This window comes from Indicator indicator, chromosome 20, assembly GCF_027791375.1.
Source record: "Indicator indicator isolate 239-I01 chromosome 20, UM_Iind_1.1, whole genome shotgun sequence".
Taxonomy (NCBI): Eukaryota; Metazoa; Chordata; class Aves; order Piciformes; family Indicatoridae; genus Indicator; species Indicator indicator.
The window spans coordinates 11527698-11547068 of NC_072029.1; the positions used below are offsets into that span (position 1 = coordinate 11527698).

General features: G+C 58.1%; 1 protein-coding gene across 1 annotated transcript in view; it reads right to left on the reverse strand.

The window, feature by feature from the left end:
- Positions 1-1808: 1808 nt before the first annotated feature.
- The window catches only part of AGAP3 (ArfGAP with GTPase domain, ankyrin repeat and PH domain 3), a 62154-nt gene continuing 44591 nt past the window's right edge, over positions 1809-19371 (reverse strand). The window contains exons 9-14 of the mRNA XM_054389966.1: positions 16062-16223; positions 5490-5644; positions 4818-4908; positions 4273-4495; positions 2315-2570; positions 1809-2042 (exon numbers count right to left, since the gene is read on the reverse strand). Of these exons, the coding sequence (XP_054245941.1) occupies positions 1809-2042; positions 2315-2570; positions 4273-4495; positions 4818-4908; positions 5490-5644; positions 16062-16223 (1121 nt within the window). The remainder of the gene's footprint in view (positions 2043-2314; positions 2571-4272; positions 4496-4817; positions 4909-5489; positions 5645-16061; positions 16224-19371) is intronic.

Consider the following 19371-nt stretch of genomic DNA (forward strand, 5'->3'; position numbering starts at 1 on the left):
TACCTGTGGCAGGTGGGATGCTAGGGCAGGCAGCAGAGTCTCTTGGCACATCCCTTCCTTACAGCACTGCCATAACAGGCCTGGGGACCCAAACTTGTGCCCAGGGCCAGTGCAGAACAGAGCCTGGACCCAGGTGTGGCAGGAGGGGATGCTGGAACCCCAAACTGTCACTTTGTGTGGCCTTGGTTGCAGGCAGTGAACCACTGGGGCCTTGCTCTGCCAAAAGCTGGGAGAAGGTGGGGTCAGGGATGGTAGAGCCCCATAGCTGCCCTCCTTGCCCAGGGGGCTGTCTGAGCCTTGCAACTGGCTGTCTCCACTTTCAGCATCACTCCTGTCACAGCAAACCACCCAGGCTCCTTGCCTGATGGGACAATGACCATTCCCTGCCTCCCATTCCAGCTTTGAGCTCCCTGCACTGCACACAGGGCACAGCTGGCTCCAGCACTTCTGATCCAGTATGTACCCTGCCCAGTGCACACCTCTGCTGTGCCCAGCTCTGATGCCACCAGAGCTGGGCACCTCTGTGGGATACCTCTGAGTCCCTGCATTATCCCACATCTCCCCTCCCCATTCCAGCACTCTGCCATGCCCATCAACTGCCCAGTTCAGCACAGGACTGCAGGTACTGGCTCTCAAGCTGGAGGAGAAAGGGTGGAACATGTGCCAGCGTGGGATGGAAACCAGCACATAGTGGGCAAGCAGCAGCCCTGTGGCTGCACCAGGGGCTCAAAAGGCAGCATACAGGAAGCTGGCCTGGCAGGAGGGGGGTTGCTTTATTTGCCTTTATCTCCTTGGCTGCAGATAACACACACAGGGCAACTCATGGCAGAGAAACAGTATATACAGAGTGTCCATATAAATATTTCCAATGTACATTTTATACACAAGTGACAAAGACGTTCCACAGCAGCATCCAAAGCCTCGGGGGTCCAGCGATCAGCTGCAGGCCTGGCCCCACACCAAGGGGAGGAGGCTGCTTGCCTCCTCCTCCTCCTGCGCAGCCGGAGACCAGCCCCGCCTGGGCAGCAGCGGCAGCCAGCAGGGAGGCACTGATGGAGACACTGTGTATGGCTTTGGGGCTTGAACCTGGAAGGACAGTGACTCTACAGACATACAGACACAGCTGGGGGGCCCGGGGTGACTATCCTCTTCCTCCTCTAGGTCACCAGGGAGGTGGGAGTGGCCTTTGTCCAGGGGCTGCCTAGGGGAGATGCTCCCTTGGCATCAGCACATGGGCAGCAGCGCCAGCAAGCAGGGCCCTCCCTGCACCAGCCAGAAGTAGTGAGGGGCACAGGGGAGAAACACGGACACTGCTGCCCCTGCCATTCCACTGCACTGGGCAGGCCAATAGGGGAGTGGGGGCAGGAGCACTGTGCCAACACTGCCCCAGTTCGGAAGAGTAGGTGCAGCCATTGCCCTCCCCAGTACCAGCTGTGCAGGGAAGGCCACACGCTGGAACTGCCTCTGCCCCCTGCATTATCTATGTGGTGGGGGCACAGAGAATCTGCTTCTCCTCCCCCTGTACCGATCAGGAGAACAGAGTGTCCTGCAGGACCCCACCCTGGTGACCATGGGGGAGCCTCTCTACAGGCTGGGTCTGCTCAGCCCCACTCCAGCTGCATGGGGAGAGTCCGCAGGAACCAGCGCAGAGGAGCAGGCTCCTGGCTCCCAGTATTCTCCCAGTTGGACCAGGAGTCCTGGTGGTGGCCGAGCAGTGCAGGTGGCCTGGCTCTGAGCCGCTCCTGAGGCCCTGGTTCCCTGGCAGGGCTGGAAGGTGGCCTGCGTGGTGAGTGGAGGCCCACGAGAAGCTAGACAGGGCTGGGGCTGGAGCGGAGGTCAGGCAGCCCCCCGGAGCAGACGTTGTTGTTGGCGTTGGCGTTGGCGTTGCGGCGAGGCAGGCTGGGGGTCAGCGTGGTGACAGCAGCGTCACTGGGGCAGCCGTGCTGCAGCAGGATGTCGATGCACTCCTGGCTGCCGGCTCGCCGGGCGTAGGCCAGCGGGGTCAGGCCCCGAGCGTCCCGGCTCTTCACATCCACCCCGTACTGTGCAGGAGAGAAAGCAGCAGGTCAGTGGTCAGTGGGCATGGGGGTGGCACAGCAAGGGCACTGGCAGAGGGGTTCTGTGGCACTAGGGTGGGCAGGAAGGGGCAGATGTAAGCATGGATAGGGCAGTGCCAGTGGGCATGAGAGGGAACCTGTGGGACCAGGATGGACAAGGGGTGTCCCGAGACCTGGGAGCAAGGAAATGCTGCAGTAGGGAAGCTCTGGGACAGGGCCTGAGGTGCTGCAGTGGAGGCTGCTGGGTCCTGTCTTACCCAGATGAGCAGCTGCGTGAAGACTACGTTGGCCATAGCGCAGGACAGATGCAGTGCTGTGCGCCCATCTCCATCCCCATAGGTCTCATTCACTTCCTCCTTGGTGCCATGGGCCAGAAGCGTCACCACAAGCCGCAGGTCATCCTCCACCACTGCCCGCAGCAACTGTTGCCCCAGGGGGATGTCCGACTGGGGCAGCGGAGCCAGGAAGAGCTTCTGCTCATACTTGGCCCGGATCCAGCGTTCCTTCTCCTCCCTGCCAGATCACAGAATCATGGAATCATAGAACTGTTTGGGTGGGAGAAGCCCTCTTAGACCATCCAAGTTCCAACCATCAACCCGACACCATCAAACCATACCCCTAAGTGCCACAGCCACATGTTTCTTGAACACCTCCAGGAGGGGAGATGGGGCACTCACTGTCACAGGTGGGCCAACCTGCCTGGGCCATTCATGCCAAGAGCACTGCCACCCTGAATGCCCCCCATGTGCACATGGCTGTCACCAGCGGTGTCACACTGCTCTGGACACACACTCTCCCACACACTTAAAGATTCATGGAATTGCAGAATTGTTTTGGTTGGAAGATCAGCAAGTCCAACCGTTACCCCAGCATTTCTAGATCACCTCCAAACCATGTCCCTCAGCACCACATCTTCATGGCTGTGAAACCCCTCCAGGGATGGGAACTCCACCACTGCCCTGGGCAGTCTGGGCCTTGCCTTTTACAACCCTCAAGGGGAAGAAATTGTTCTTCATGTCCAACCTGAGCCTCCCCTGGCACAACTTGAGGCCATTTTCTATTGTCCTATTACTGAGCCCACCTGGCTCCAACCTCCTTTCACGGAGCTGGAGAGGACCAGAAGGTCTCTCCTCAGCTTCCTTTTCTCCAGGCTGCACAACCCCAGGTCCCTCAGCTGCTCCTCATCAGACCCTTTGCCATCTTTACTGCCCTTCTCTAGAATTGCTCCAGCCCCTCAATTTTCTTCTTGGAGTAAGGGACCCACAACTGACCCCAGCATTCAAGGGAAAATCCCTGTCCTGGTCCTTCACCCTTCCCTTCTCTCGCTGCACTTTCTCTCTGCAGCTCGCTATTGACTCTGGGTGCTTCTATCCATGCATGGACATCAGCATGCTGCACCCAGACCCTGCACTGCCACCCACGCCAGGGCCCCTACCCTCCTGCTGCCTGTCCTGCAGCACTGCAGGGCCCAAGCCTGCCTCACGCTGTGCGGGGGCCAGGGCCGGCAGCGGCGGGAGGCTGGCGGCTGCCTGCGCCATCCCGGTGCCACGGGAGGCCTCTTATCGGCATTGCCGTCTCGCCCGTTGTGAACAAAGGCTGCGGCAGCGCCCGTCCCGCTGGGGGCCGCGGATCGATGTGTGCCGAGCCGCCGCTATCTGCTGCCTTTCTGTCCATCTGCAGCTGGCAGGCGGCCATCAATGCCCCGTGCCGAGCATGCTCGCTGCCCCCTGACCCCCCAGCTCCACTGATAAGCTGCAGAATGGGCTCTTGTTGGGATGAGTGACAGCACAGGCGCTCCGATCGGGACAGACAAGGGCCTGAAAGGGACTCACCCTGGAGACCCGCACCATGCTGCCAAGCCATCTCTGTTAACCCCTTCTGTTTTGCAACCAGCCGTGGCTCTGGCAGTCAGTGTGTGGCCGAGGACAGTCGGGAAGCTCTGCTGGCCCACCAGGACCATCAGAGAGGAACTCTAGTGCCAGGGGGCAGGCAGGACCTCGAATGCTGGAGTACCTCAAGGATTCCTGCCCAATTCTCTGTTTGGGAGAGGGCCTCTGGTGCCAGAGAGCAGGCAGGACCTCAAGCCCTGGAGTACCCTGAGGATTCCTGTCCACCTCGCTGACTGGATGGCTGCTCCCAATCTCCTGTGGCGTCCTCAAGCCTCCTGATGTGGCTGTGTCTGAGAAGCATCTCTGCATTTCCCCATCTCTCTTACCGACTGCTCTCAGGGGTGGGCTTGGGGTAGCCTTCCACAGCTCCTTCCCAGACAGTGTTGGCCAGGGCGTTGCCTATGGCAGTCATGACCATGAGGAGCTCGCTGGGCCAGTCATCCAGGTCTAAGGAGCGCACACGAGACAGGTGGGTGCCCAGGTTGCGATGGATCCCCGAGCACTCAATGCACATGAGGGAGCCCAGGTTCAGGCTTGCCCAGTCAGGATCTGATGGTAACAAGATCAGTGGAAGAGAGTTAATACCAGCATGGACTCACCAGCCTGTCTCCTATGACCAAGGAAACCCAGAACTGCAGACCCCCGCCCACCGGATCCCTTCCAAGCCCAGCGTCCCAGCAGCACAGAGAGGGCCCCAGGCCGGTCAGGATGGTGTCAGTGGAAGGTGGGTCAGTAACCCATCCCTGAACGACGAGCCCGCCGCAGGACAGGATGAGACAGCCCCACGGTGCTCTGGGGTAAGGAAGGATGTGGCTGAGGTGGAGTCCCCCTCCCCGGGTGAGCAGCCCCCCGCCCATGCAGCCCCACTCACTTGGCGCGTCGCAGTCCACGCAGAAGCTGTTGCCACGGGCGGTGCGGACGGCCTGCATGGCCTGCGCGTCGCTCTGGCTGCCCAGCCGCGCCTGCAACACAGCACACAGGAGCCTCAGTTACTGGGGACAGCTGCCTGCCCCCCGCCCTCCCCTCTGCCCACCGACGGCCCAGCAGGGAGCGGCTGGCACCTTGCTGCGGCGGGCAACTCCCTGCGGTAGGCGCCCCACAGGCTCTGCTGCAGGGAGAGGTGCCCAATGTAGCACTCGGAGAACAGGGTCCAGAGGGGACATTCATTTGTAGGAGCAGGGGGTGGTGGGCCAGGAAAGGGAGTGAAAGGGTAGAGCTGCCCAAGGAGGGAGCAGAACTCAGGATCCAGCCCTGGTGGGATGCAGAGAGCTCAGGATCAAGCGCTGGTGGGATGCAGAGCTCAGGATAAAGCCATACTGAGTTACAGAGAGCTCCATGGGGCTGGACCTAGGTTATGGAGAGGACAGGGAGCTCAGAGAGGTGACAGAGACTGTGGAGAGCAGCACAGTCCCAGAGATAGACTTCAATCCCAACCAGAAGCAGATCCAGCCTGTATGGAGAGGGGAGCCTGGGACAGGGAAGGACACAGAAAGCAGATGTCAGAGACAAGGGAGCAAAGCAGAACTCAGCTGAGGCCTCTTACCTTGTTTTTGCTGCTCTCACAGCCCTGCAGGCTGGCCAGGATCTGGCTCTCGATGGCCTGGACCCAGAGCTCTCGCTCCTCTGACGTTGAGGCCTCGAAGAGCCATGTCTGGCCCGTCAGGGACACAATAATGAACTCAAATGGCTCATCTGGCTCTGGAAGAGACATGACTGCCATGACACAGGTGATGGAAGGAGAGAGCCTGTTGGACTTGCAGGGGTTGAACCACAGGCAGATCCCTGTGGGCCACTGCCATACCCACAGACAGGCAGGATCCCTGCAGCAGTGGTGCCAGGTGGATGGAATGGAGGTGCAGTGTCCATGGGGAGCCACAGGCTTTCTTTCCGTACACAAACAGAGCTGCAGCCTTGGTACCATCCCAGGCTGCAGCACTGGGCTCCTGGCAGCTGTTTGCACTCTGCTCTTCATGAGTCCCACCCTTGGAGAGAGCAGCAACTCCTGAGCAGTGAAATCAGCTCCTCCACAGAGCTGGTGCCCCAGAACAACCCCATCACACCCCAAGGGCTTGGTGCTTGCTGTTGAATGGCCTTAGAGGGACAGGGACCTGCACACCAGATCAGGAGGTGCAAGGAGGACCCTTGAGGTGGGCTCAAAGGCAACTCTTCAGTCCCGGGCATCAAGAAGGGGCATCATCACCAGCTGAGGAGCACAGCAGGGCAGAGACCCTGCTTAGGGAGCCCTCAGTGCCTGGGTACTTCACAGGGCCACTGTCACAGGGCACAGCTGCTGTTCACCCACAGAGAAGCATTAAGCCATGAAGACCCACAGAGAGGCACAAGCCATGGATCAGCAGGAGCCATGGAGCAGCAGGAGTGATGCCATCTCATCACTGTCACGTCTCTGTGGTCTGCTACTGGGCAGGCAGCCTCTGGCTCCCAAACCTTGGAAGCTGGTGGCCAGGAGGGGTCCCTGGGAGCCAGTGAAGTAGAGCTGTTTCCATAGGCACGTGGACTGCAGCAGGAATAGTGGCAGGGATGGCAGTAGGGACACATGTGGGACAGAGTGCCCAGGAAGGCAAGGCCAGCGACCCATCCCTCTGCACAGCAACACACCCCATCTGCACCCCACCAGCAAGCCCAGAAGACCCAGCCTTGGTAGTGAAGCACCTCTCTGGCTGTGAAACATGGGCACATGTTCCAGGCTTCCCCTCTTCAGGCAGGGCATTTCTGGTGAGCCCCAAGGGCTGCTCGGGCTGCCAGACACTTAGAGGCTGGGTACGAACAACAGTGTTGGCATCCCTACCAACACAGTCTGCTTGGTGGGCACCCAGGGAGGGTGTCAGAGCCCAGGCACCTCTGTGCTGGGTGGCACTGCCAGCACCAGAGACACAGGGCAGAGTGAGAAAACATGTGAAAGCACCTCAGAACCCTGTGCCCAACAAAATGGCCCCGAAAACACCCAAGATCCTGCTGAAAACCAAGGCTTAAAACGCAGTGCAGGACTGGGCTCTGCCAGCCCCCGCCACGGGCTGCAGCAAGTGGGCACAGGGGCCTCAGGTATAGGTGGGGTAAAGGCCTGCCTCAACCTCATACCCAAGCACCAGGAGCCACCTTTTATTGCCAACTTCAGTAGTTAGTGCAGTAAATGACTGAAGGGAGCAGGGCCTGAATGGAATGACTAATAAACGTTATGTCACAGCACACGCTTCAGCTCATAGCAAAATGATTTGTAATTACCTAATTAGCGTTATGCAAATAACACCCTCATCTCCATAATGTGCCTTCCCAGCTCTCTATTAAAAGCAGGGAGTCAACTGCACAGCTCCAGAGACAGCCAGGAGGCCAAGGGGGTCCTGTCTGGCCAGCAGTGAAGCAGAGCTATGCTGACCTCGGGCTTGGCAGGGTCTGTGCTGGCAGAGGTGGGCATGGGGAGGAGAGTGGAGGGATCTGGAGGGGTTTAGAGGGGTCTGGATGGGATTTAGGAAGGTTCAGGGGGAGTCTGTAGGCATCTGGAGGGGGTCCTCTGCTCTGCCTGACTCTCCCCAAAAGCTGCAGCCAGAGGAGCCGCTTGCTGTGGAGGGGAACAGCCAAAGGGCAGTGCCTAAGGGACCTCCTGCACCCTGCAGCACCCCAGCAGAGCTCACAAATGGGTGCAAAAGCCACCTGCCAGGTCCCAGCAAGGACATGGTCAGCCTCAGGTACTGCATGGCCTCCTAGCATAGGCAGAGCAGGGCTGTGTCCATAAACACTCTCAGAAAATGGGAGCAGCCACGGGAAGTCTCCTTGAGGAGACAGAGAGCTCCGGTGGGGGTGGTGGGAGGGCAGAGCCCTTCCTCTCCTGCAAGTGCTCTTCCCAGAGCTCACTTCCTCTGCAGGCACCAGCACCTGCACTGAAAAGTGCCAGCAACAGCACCCAGCTCTCCACAGCTCCTTCCCTCACGTGTGGCTGCTTACCCCAGAGCAACCCCAGGGTAAAACCTGCTCCTGCTCCTGTGCCGTGGTGGGGAGTGTCCTGCTGCTTGCACAGCAGGCTCAGGATCTTGCATCTCACGGGGGTTAAAATTAAGTGACATCTGACTGGAAAGATGCCTGCCCTTTGCTGCTGCTGAGAGCATCTTACAGAGTGTTCTGCCCAGATCCCAGCAGCAGCCACAGGGCTTGGAGATCATGAGAAACAGACTGGGGTAGGAAGGCTTGGTCTCTACAGCAGGAGATCCTTGGGAGGATCAAATGACTCCAGGACAAAGGGCTCTCCACGTGAAGTGCCAACTGACTTGCCTTTTCCAGACAGAACAGGGAGACTGCTGCACTCACTGCACCCTGAAATCAACCTGGGACTCTTCCCCTGGGGAAAGATGCCCACAACTGTCTTTATCCTGCTGAGAATGAGACACTCTGGGACACAGAAGGAGGACAACAGTCAGACACACTGTTGGACTCTTCCCCTCTCTGTGGTGCACTCACCTAACCAAGACATCAGGCTTGCCCAGCACTTTGTCCTTTCCTGCAGCTCTCAGCTGCAGAAGAGACCCCATGTGCCTCCCACCCTAAGGATATTTGCTCTTGAAGCTCCAAGGACACCAAATCCCAGCTCAGAAACAAAATTCCTGGAAAATATCCAGCTACTAACTTTGGAATACTAGGAGAAGAAATGACCAGACAACAGCCAGGTTGACAGCTGCTGCCCCATGGCCAGCTAGCACCACCCTCTGTGAGCACTGCCAGCCCCTGGACGTGGGCAGGGAGCACCCAACCACTGACAGCAGCAGCCAAGTGATACAGGAACCTACCACCACAGCTCCAGCTGGATCTGCCCACCTCCTGCTCAGCTCCAGCCCACTTGTGTGCAAGCAGCTGCCCCCACCTCTTCCATGTCCCAACCCATGACTCGGATCTGCAGCCTGGGGACTTGATGCTCCAGCTGCTCTTGAGACAGCTCCTTCTGCCTCTGCAGGAGGCTACAGAAGAGCAGGATCAGGCCCCTGAGAGCTGCAGAAGGGATTCCTGCCCAGGAAGAAGCACTAACTGCAGGAAGGGAAGAAGGGAGTGTGCCTTCCTGGGGGACTGTGACGGCCCAGGTGCCTGAGGGAGTACTTGACATCCATAGATCAGAATGGGCCCTGTTCTCCTTGCCTTTCTCAGCTTCCCCCCATGCTCAGGGGCATCCCACAGCCCCAGGTTGTCCAATCCCAGCCCTGGCAGCAGTCCCAGTCAAACCAAAGTCCCAGTGCCAACTTTGCCAGTGCAGGACCTCTCTTCCCTTCCTCCTTTGCACCTCCTGGATGCCAGCTTTACTCCCAACAAAGGGCCTGCTGCTCTCAGCACAGCTAGGGAAGAGCCAAGGACAGCAGCCTTGCTTCCACATCAAAGCTCTTCTCAGCAGCACAACCCCTTCCTCCTTCCCCTGCTACCACAGAAGACAGCACTGCAGAGCCAGAGCTCTTGAGCATGATGTGGCTATGGCAGGACAGCAGGGAACCAGGGATCACAGCCTCAGACTGGCACACAGGGCTTGGCAGAGCTGGGAAAGGAACAGAGAACTCAGAGCAGCTTTCAAAGGCATGCAGACCAAGCTTCTTGAGTGGTTTCTGAATTCCCTGGGGCACCTGGACAAGTTGAATCAGACTCAAGCCATAGCTTGAGGCACAGATTTTCATGTTTCAGGGGCATTTCTGGCCAGGTGAAAGGGTAGCACAAAGCAGATGCCACAGGCAGAAGGATCCGGACCACCTCTCCTGAAGCAGAGCTGGCAGCATACCCTTCGCTGCACCACATGTGGGATGCAGGCTCCTTCCCAGAGGCCCAGGTGGCCAGAGGAGCCCCAGAAATCGCCAGCTCATACTTGCCCAGGCCAAGGTCCCAGGGAAAACCATTCCACAGGAGCAGGAAGCCCCCTCCAGCTGCCTCAGGGCAGAGGGGCCACCGCAGGGCCAGAAGGCAGAGCCGTCTCCCAGCCCTGCGGCTGGCTGTTGGCGCGGGTGGGAGTCCATTATGCCAGCTCCATTAGAATTAGTGGGCAGTGGAAACGAGCACTCGGCTCTCTCCTGATGATTTTTTGATGATGTTTTAAAGACTGAGCTCCGTAAAGAGTTGCTGAGCAGGGCTGGGTGGGAGCCGGCTCTGCTAATGGGTGTTAACCCCACGACCCAGCTCCAACGCTGCCCGGCAGCGAGCGCGGGCACCGCACCCCAGCCCTGCCAGCAACCCAGGCACCGAGCTGAGAGGGCCTGAGGACAACTGCAGCCACTGCAGCCCTCATGGAGTCAGCCCTGAGAAGCCCACTGTGCTACAGGGGGGAGCCAGCAGTCCCCCCACCCTGCAAGCCAGCTTTGGGAAGAAGCACTTCCTGAAGGTCAGCAGATGAGCACCACAGCACCGGGAGAAAGAGGGGAACGGAGGCACCCTGCATCACTGCCAAGAGCCAGCACAAGGGGAAAGGAAGAGCCCACCAAGAAGCTGGGGTGGAACAGAGCTCTGCTGCCCAAGAGCAGAGTGGTGAATCTGTCACTGTCACCTGCAGGAGCAGCAGGGGTTGGAGAGGAGGAGTTGGGGAGGAAGGGAAGCAGCATCCTGAAAACTTGTCTCTGTGCTCAGCGGGGAGAGCACAGTTCCAAGCAGAAGAGCTGTGCTGGGTGGCTAAAAGCACCTCAACTTCAGCACCTCCTGTTCCAGCGAGCTGGGCAGGAGGAACCTCACCACAGAGGATGGGCAGGAGCACTTCCACACCAGCACTCCAGGCACCCAAGCATGGAGATCCTCCTATGCCAGCTCCCAGCTGGCTCCTGCCTGAGCAGACGGGATGCAGCCCCTGCCTGGCACACAGGTCAGTGTGGGACACCTGCCCCTGCATCCCAGCAGGTTCTGGAGGGAGAAGCAGGATGCCGCTCAACATCTCAGCACACTGAGCCATGCCCTGTTCTTGAAGCAGAAGTCTCCTTTCTCTTCCACTCTCCCTGAGCTCCCAGTCACATCCAATCTCACCACTCTGCCCCTCTACTGCTCCCATCCTTCCTCCCATTTTGAGCTGGGGGAGCAGAGGTGCCTCTGGACACCAGGCGAGTGCATGGCCACACAGAGATGAGGTAAGGGGGGACACATGGCAGGGGACCCAGGGCTGGTCCTGCCTCGGGCGAACAGAGTCCCAGCTCCACAGCTGCCAGGTCCATGAGGAGTGCCCAGGAGCAGGGCAGCCAGCGGCCCCCCAGCCTCGGGATGCTTGTTTGCAAGCTGCCACTGTACCAGATCATTATGAGGTGTTTGGGATATCAACAAATTAGCAGGCGTCTGGGAAGAGAAGGATGCGGCACCATCCGTAAATGTCAGCTGGCTGCCTCCTCATTTTGCAGATCATTAAACCCAATATTCCCAACCTGTATTAGTGCAGCAGGGACAGGCCCTCCGCAGCCGCGCTGCCGGCACCGGCACTGCTGTGGAGACCCCGCAGCGCCTCGTCCCAGCGCCCACGGAGCTCCTGGTGCCCCTAGCTGAGCTGGCACATCCCCGGTGCCCCCGGTGCTGGCAGCCACACTGGGCTGGGGGCCACACTGGGCTGGGGGCAGCAGGGTGGGGAGGGCTCCGTGTGGTGATGCCAGCTGAGATGCGTGTGTGTGTTTGTACACGAACTTGTGGGCAGGGGGTTTGGGGTGTCAGAAGAGAAGGGGCTCCTGAGGGGTGCCATAGGGTATATGGTGATGTCACTGCAAGCGACCCAGAGTGTCACTGCTCTGTCTGTGGGGGCACAGTGTCATAAGGGGTGCAGTGTGTGCACACAGTGTGGTGGGGCTGGGGAGGGGGTGTGCAGAGGGGCCGTGGTGGGTGTGTGCACACGCTGGGGACAGGAGGGGGTCACCTTGTGGGCACAGGAGGAGGGGCATGGACAACACAGGCTTCATGGTGCATGTAGAGGCTTCTGCCAGACACATGGGCAGGGTCCTGGGTGTGCACACAGGGGGCTGAGGAGCAGCGCAGAGCTGCACAAGCTCCCCCCAGGAACCAGGGAGCGAGGGGATGTGGTGCTCCTGGGGACATGGGATCGGCCATAGCGTGGCAATGCCCAGGCACAAGCTGCTCCTGCCAGGCCAGGCCAGGCCAGAGCAGGGGCTGCTGGGCTCTGTCAGGGGGAGCATCTCGTTAGTGCTGGATGGAGAGGCCTGGCAAAGGAACGCCCAGGTGGCAGGAGCTGCGTGGGGCAGGTGGGAGCCGAGCGGCGGCAGCTGGAATCCCCAGCAAGCTGCTCAGCCCTGCGCCCAGCCTGCGGGATGGGCCCCGGCAGCCCCTGACAGTTGGCATTAATCACGCGTGGTGCCCCAGCACAACTCTGTACCGGCCATCAATTTCCCCTGGGTTTTAAAACTAAAAAACAAAGACAGAACCGCGTCGTTTGGCCGCCGCTGAGCAGCACATTAAGGGGCTGTCAGCTTCTCGCCATGCACCCTGCATCACTCTTTAAGCACATGAGAAGTTCATTATCCCTGGGGCTCTGGCAGCCACGGGGATGCTGGCGCAGGGACCATCGCTAAGGTGCTGCCGTCAGATGTGCCTGGTGAGCGGGGGGTCCTGGGCACGGAGCAGGCGCAGCACCTGTGGGGCTCTGGGACTGTTTGCGGCAGGACAGAGCACTCCTGGCCACAGCACTTTGCTGGGATTCCATCTCCAGCAGACTCTCCTGATGGTCCCTGAAGCTGAGACTGTGAGGAGCTCTTGGTGAGGAGCTCCTCCCGGGGCTGTGTGGCATCCCCTGACAGCCCGTGGCAGTGGGTGCTCCCTGACAGCACTCCCCACCGCGGTGACATCCCCAATACCACGCTTGCCATACTTTGCTGATGCTCCCTAGCAGCCTGACACGGCGCTCTCTTTAACATGCGGCCATGTAAAAAAGCAACAGCTCGTTTGATTTATGATACTTCAGAACAACTAAGATTCAATTGCTCCGCACGTCCCTGCCTCTGATTACCTCCTAAATGAGATAAACTGATGGCAATTTATCCCCAGACCTCACCAACTTTCTCAGGATGCTAACCTGAGATGCTTGTGCCCTGCACACGCAGGCGCTGGGATGGGTGCATCCGTTGGGATGGGAGCCTCCACAGGCAGCGGGGCTGCAGCCCAAGCCATCTGCTCCTCTGTGCTCCCCTGCTGCTGTGACAAGGGCTGAGCCTGACACCATGCCCAACCCGATCCAGCTGCTGAGGTCTCCCCTGGCAGGAGGCTTTGGGGATGCCAGTAGTGATGCTCCCCACAGTGGAAGGGCTGTGCTGCTGTGAGATCATGGGAGAGCATGACTGGTCACCAGGCCGGCCCTCACCCTCCTCCCAGGGTGCACCCTCCATGTCAGGATGTACCCCACAGGGGTGGCAGCTCCCCTACAGGGATGGCAGCTCCCCCACAGGGATGGCAGGCTTGCTGCCCACATAACTTTCACTACATTGGCTATGCCAACACCAAAAGTAGATTATGCTTCTGTGAACAAAACCCTGCTGTAACTGTCCAAAACCAGCTAAAAAAGACACAAGGAAGAATGGGACAAGCTTATAGACACCAGACAATGCCATAGGTCATCAGTCATGCCCATGATGTGGGGCAATGCTCAGCCCCAGGTTCACAGCTAGAACCAGTGGCTGACCAGTAAGACACCAGGACAGGACCTCACACAGAGGATTGTTATCTGTTATTTCCTTGACGCCAGCTTCCACTCTGCTGCAGGCTACTGTGCAGGACAGTGAGGATGACAGAACTGACCCAGCCCTTGGAAGCCTAGCTTTGCAGTTGGATTTCTTTTCCAATCAAGCAGATTACAAAAAAGATACTTCCAAGGTAAGTTTTTGACAAGCCAACCAAAAAGGCAGCAACCCCCTGTGCAACAGCCCCATGTGGGAGACACCAGGGACCACTCTGAGCCAGCGTGAGCCTGGGAGGAGCAGCCCCTGTCCCATCTGCCTGACCACAGCGCTGAGCCAGTGGATGTTGCACCCATTCACTGACTGAAGAACAGAGGGACTAAGGCAGACTAGATTCAGGATGGAGAATAAGGTGGAAACACAGAGGTGGAATGCTCATATTGGCTGCAGATCACAGATGTCCCCTCTGCTCTGCTGTGCTCTGGTACCTCCTCACGTGGTGTTTCCACTTCTCCCTTCCCACCCTGCTTCCACGTGTCCCAGCAGCAGCACTGCAGAGGGAAGGGATTTTTCCCTTTTGTGTTTTTTTTTTTTTCCCTTCCACTTCTCCTGCTTCTGATTCTGGTGCCAGAGGCTTCTGGCAGCAGGAGGAGCAACTGTGTGCAAAGTCTGTGCAGTGACAAATGAAGTTTGGTAACTGACACTTCACTGGCAAATGGAGCTCTGTGGTGATCAATGCAAAGTAATGCACATTGCAGGAAAAAGTGACACTGCTCTGGCACCTGGCAGGGCACTAAATCAGCTGTATCAGCCCAAGACAGGGCCTGAATGGCACTGCAGATGGCACACTGTCTCTGCCCAGCACACCACTGTGGCCAAGGACCAGAGCAGGAAATAAGAGACAATATTTCTGCTGTTCTCATGCACATCTTGTGGCACCACAACCTCAGGGCATGGAGCCTCAGCCACACCACCTCCCAAGGATGCTGCACACAGGGGAGGACAGCGAGAGTGAGCCTGTGTCTGAACAAAAACCCTGTGAGATGGCAGAGAAACTGGCATGGCGCAAAGACCATCCACAGACTAGGCATGCCAGGAGGAGGGAGACAATCGTCTGCTCAGCCCACCTGGATGCAGAAGGCCAGGAACTCTGCCAGGGGAAGGGTCACACTTGTCTTGTGGACAAGCCACTGATAGTTCAGACTTTGAGCTGTGGTTACGCTGCATTACTGCCTCATAAAAGTGTTCTCACATTTAATTATCTCTTCTGCTAAAAAAATGTGTTGTTGTTTTGTGGCTGAGATCCCAGCCTCTCCAACCTCCTCACACCCTGTCAGCAAAGATCCTGGCAGGACTGACTTCCTTCTCTGGAACCATCACTGCTGTGCTTCCCAGTCTTTATCCTGGTCAGCTGGACACCTTACAGCGCACACCACAACCACAGTCCCCAGACCCTGCCCAGGGGTGGGACCTTCTTTACAGCTCTCTCCAGTATTTCCAGGATCTCTTGCCTGGATAGACACAGAAAGTGCAGAATTCTCCTCTCTGGCACCCCATGTTCCAGCCACACAATGAATCTTTCTGTTTACCAAAGCCCCACACTGAGAGCTGCAAACCCAGAGGGGGTGTGGGGAAGGGCAGCAATGTGCCCAAAGAGTCACCATGTGCCCAGAGCTAAGGAGGCAGCAGCTGTCTAATAGGATGAAAATGCAGAGAGTGAATGCTTCCTGATCTCCTTGAGACACCCAGCGTGTGCTATAGGCTGGAGTGATGTTCCAGATGCTGGAAGCCACCACCACCACAAAGGGGAAGCTGTCCTAAGCTCAGTGCTTTTCAGATGAAGAAAACTACAACAGAAAAGACAGAACCACAGAATCGCCCAACTCCTAGGCAGATCATCACCACCATAATGTTTCTAGGAGACAGAACTTAGGGTTGTTCTGCCATGGGGAAGAGGGGATGCAGGTTTGCAGACTGCCCTGTGGCTGGAGCCAGAGGCCAGGCCAGCTGCAGCATGCTGTGCCAAGTACAGGCAAGCAAATGTAGGGTTGGAAATGTCCTGGTTTGTTCTGCAGCAGCTCTTAGCTCCAAACACTTCTCTTAACCCCTCTGCCCTGCCTGTAGCCATCTGAACCAGCTCTTTATTTTGGTTTACTGCAAAAGCTCACTCAGTGCTGGAACAGGATGGTTCAGGATAACACCAAGGCTGGAAGTCTGAGCATGACTTTTTCCACAGAGGCTAACTGCAGATGCAGGCTTTGGAGAAGGCAGCTGCCACCCTAACCTCTACCTGGACAAATCTGGGTGGCTTTGCACAGCCAAGCACACGTCCCTGTGCCTCACAGGCTCCCTGCCAAGCTTTGAGTTCCTCTCCAGAAACATAGAGGCACCAAAATATCTCATGAAAAAAAAACTCATGAGTACTCTTATCATAGGTGAAGCAATGCTTATGTCTTCAGCTGAAACAGACAAACTTCTGCAGCAGATTCTCCTACCTTCTGCGGCCGTGCTGGGGCCATCAGGCCGAGTGGTCCCTGTGCTCTTTTTCCTGCGATGCTTCTTCCTGTTGGCATGCGGTGATGGGGGTGGCTCCAGCTTTGGGCTGGCAGCGCTGGAAATGTTGGGGCTGGAGCTGAGAGAGTCAGCAGTGCCATTAGCTGTGGACAAAGACAGAGGAAGTCATGTGCAGCCTGACAGCCACAGCTTGCTCCTCCTGGAGACAACCACATGTCCTGGGCATGGCCCTGGTGCTGGTCCTGGCTCAGGGTTCACAACCCCATGGGAGAGGACAGCACCCAGCTCAGCCCCATGGCAGCAGCAGCTCCAACCCCCACCTCAGCTGAGGATTGGCAGAATCCTGGGGCTGGGTCAGGCTGGACACAGTCCGCACTGGGACTGATCCAGGATGATCACACAGGGGCAGCGCTGGCACCTTATGCTGCTGGGACAAGCGTGGTGGCATCACAGGGGGCAGCTTCATATACCAGCCCCTTGGCATGTCCCCAGGGGTGCTGCTCAGCAGCAGAGTCCTCACAGGATGACACACACGTTTTGGGAAGGGACAGTCCCAGGAGGTGCTCTCGGCCCCCTCAGGCACAGAGCCAGGCCCTGGGCTCCACAGTGGCGCTGCAGAAGCGCCGCTCCCCCCCGCACTGCTCTGCCAGCCGGGGTGACTGGGGTTGCCACACTTAGGAACCTAAGCATGATGGTCTCAATAGGCTTCCGATACGGAGCTGAAGGAGCTGCATCCCCAGCAGCAACGCACCAAATTTATCCTCAATCATACTGTTCCTTACAATTAATAGCAGAATTAGAAACAATCAGGGAGCTGCCTAATTACTGTCAATTAGAGCGCGCTAATCAAGCTCCGATCACACACACACACGCTGCCGCTGCACTCACCATTAAATGTCAAATTTCATTAGAGACCAGCAACAAAATCAAAAGCCTGACATTCAATTTCAGCAGCACACACAGCGCAGGCTTCCAATCAGCATAAAAATGCAGACTCCGGGGAAGGCAGCGAGGCGCAGGAGCCCCTGCCGCACCGTTAACCCTCTCCCAAATGTGCTCCCGCTCCCCCTGCGACCCATGGGGCATGGCCACGGCCCCACTGCCCACCCGAGCAGCTCCTGGTCCTCAGCCACAGCCCAGTGTCTCCCAGCGAGCCCCAGCCTCCAGCTGCCAGTAAGTTGTGGCACCTAAATGAAGAGAGTGATGGCAGCACCCAGCAGCAGGACTGCGGTCACCTGCCTGGCCCCTCTCCTGCTCCAGCCCAGCCTCTGCTCTCCTGTTTCAGACTGGTCTGCTCAGCCCAGGGCTTGATCTGTCTCTGTGTGGCAGGACAGACACCTAGAAGTGGACTGGGGAGGACAGACACCCAGCAGTGGGTCAGAGAGGGCCACAGGTGGTGGCCAGGAGCTGCCCCACGCAGAGGTCCAGCAGGCCAGTGTCTCCCTGGCCAAGGCTGGGGCAGGACACAGCATTGGAGCTCTCCCAGTCCTGGTTTCTGCTGCACTTGACACAGACTAGCAGGGTGTTTCTGCTGCTATTTATCCACAGAGAAATAGCTCACCCTTGACAATTAAGAGAGATAAATCTAATAAAAGCAGACTCTGGTTTCATAAATATAAATTACTGAGCCCCTTCAACAGGACTCCACTTGGAGCAGGTGTGAGGCACCTTCATCTCCCAGCCTGAATGTCGCAAGGGATCTGAACTTTCTCATCTGAGGCTACATGTGGTGCCTCCAGCCTACTTCTGCTGTCCACCTGCTCACCAGGATGTCCCCCAGGCTGAAGCCTGCACCACCAGCATCCTACCCACCCTCAGGCTCAGTATGAGGGTCCCTGCACCTCTGCAGCTCCCAAGTGAGCCCTGGTGAGTCTGACACCTGTTCTGTGAGCAGAGGTCACCTGCAGCCCTGCTCTGCTTCCTGCCCAGCAGCTAAAGCCGTCAAGCTGAGGGCTGCTGGGTCTCTAAGGAATGGGGCTGGGGTTGTGCTGGGGTGCAAGGAGAACATGAGTAGAACACTCCCTCAACAAGATCAGGTGTAGCTTATTTTCCCTGCAGCAGAGGGGTGGCCATGCTGCTGTGGACCTGTATAGGACACTAACACAGGGCACTGGGCATAGCACAGTGGGGCCATCAGCCCTGGAGACACACAATGAGCCCTGAGCTGCCACCCACTCCTTTGTGTCACGGGAAGAAGCAGCAGCCTCCAGGTGATTTTGCATAGAAGAGGCAAATGCTCTAGGGGGTCACAAACACACCCAGGCCAAATCCAGGGCAAGCAGAATTCACCTCTGCAAACACACTGAGAGTGCCAACAGCAGCGCTGCCTCTCTGCTGTCTGCATGAAGCAGTGCCAGAGCACAAACCTAGGGCACAGGTTTTGAAAGGAGCAGCTGAGGGACCTAGAGTTGTTCAGGATGGAGAAAAAGAGGCTGAGGAGAGACTTCATTGCTCTCTAACTCCCTGAAAGGAGGCTGGAGCCTGGGGGTCAGTCTCTTCTCCCAAGGGAGAGGACAAGGGGAAAGGGCATCAAGTTGCCCCAGGCGAAGTTTAGGCCAGACACAAGGAACAATTTCTTCCCCTTGAGGGTTGTCCAGGTCTGGCCCAGGCTGCCCAGGGCAGTGGTGGAGTCCCCATCCCTGAAGGGGATTCAAAGCTGTGGAGATGTGGTGCTGAGGACCACGCTTTGGTGGCAACCTGGCAGTGCAGGGTTAAAGGCTGGACTCCAGGAGCCAACCAAACCCATTCTGTGATTCTTTGGGGGTGTGCAGAGGCAGGGCACAGCAGCTACCCCCCTACCACAGCACAGCGCCGGCCCTGCGGCATCCCAGCCGCTGCACCTTGTGTCCGAAACACGGCTCGGGAGCCGCGGTCCCCCCACAGCCCCGCTCCCCTCCAGCGCCGCGGGGGGCTGGGGCTGTCCCGGCGGCCGCCAGGTCCCGGGTGAGGAGCAGAGGCTGCGCGCACGTCAATGCTCAGCGCTGCGCCCCGCGCTGCCGGCCCCGCGCTGCCCCATCAGCAGTAACCGTCTGATTAATTCGCTTCCAGCAGGGAGCTGATGGGGCCAATGATGGAGCCGCTGCATCAGGCGCGCTGAAATTGATAGTTTTTCACAGTTACAAATGAGGAGGCTCCTCAGCTGCAAATGGCGCCCGCACAGTCGGACTCCGGTAATGATCATAAAGAGGCTCTCTCTAAACTGCGAAAGCCCCTGGGAGAGCGCGGGGGGCGGCTGCCGCGCTAATGAGAACTACAAGGGGCGAGCAGGCATGGAAATGGCTCCTCCACTCT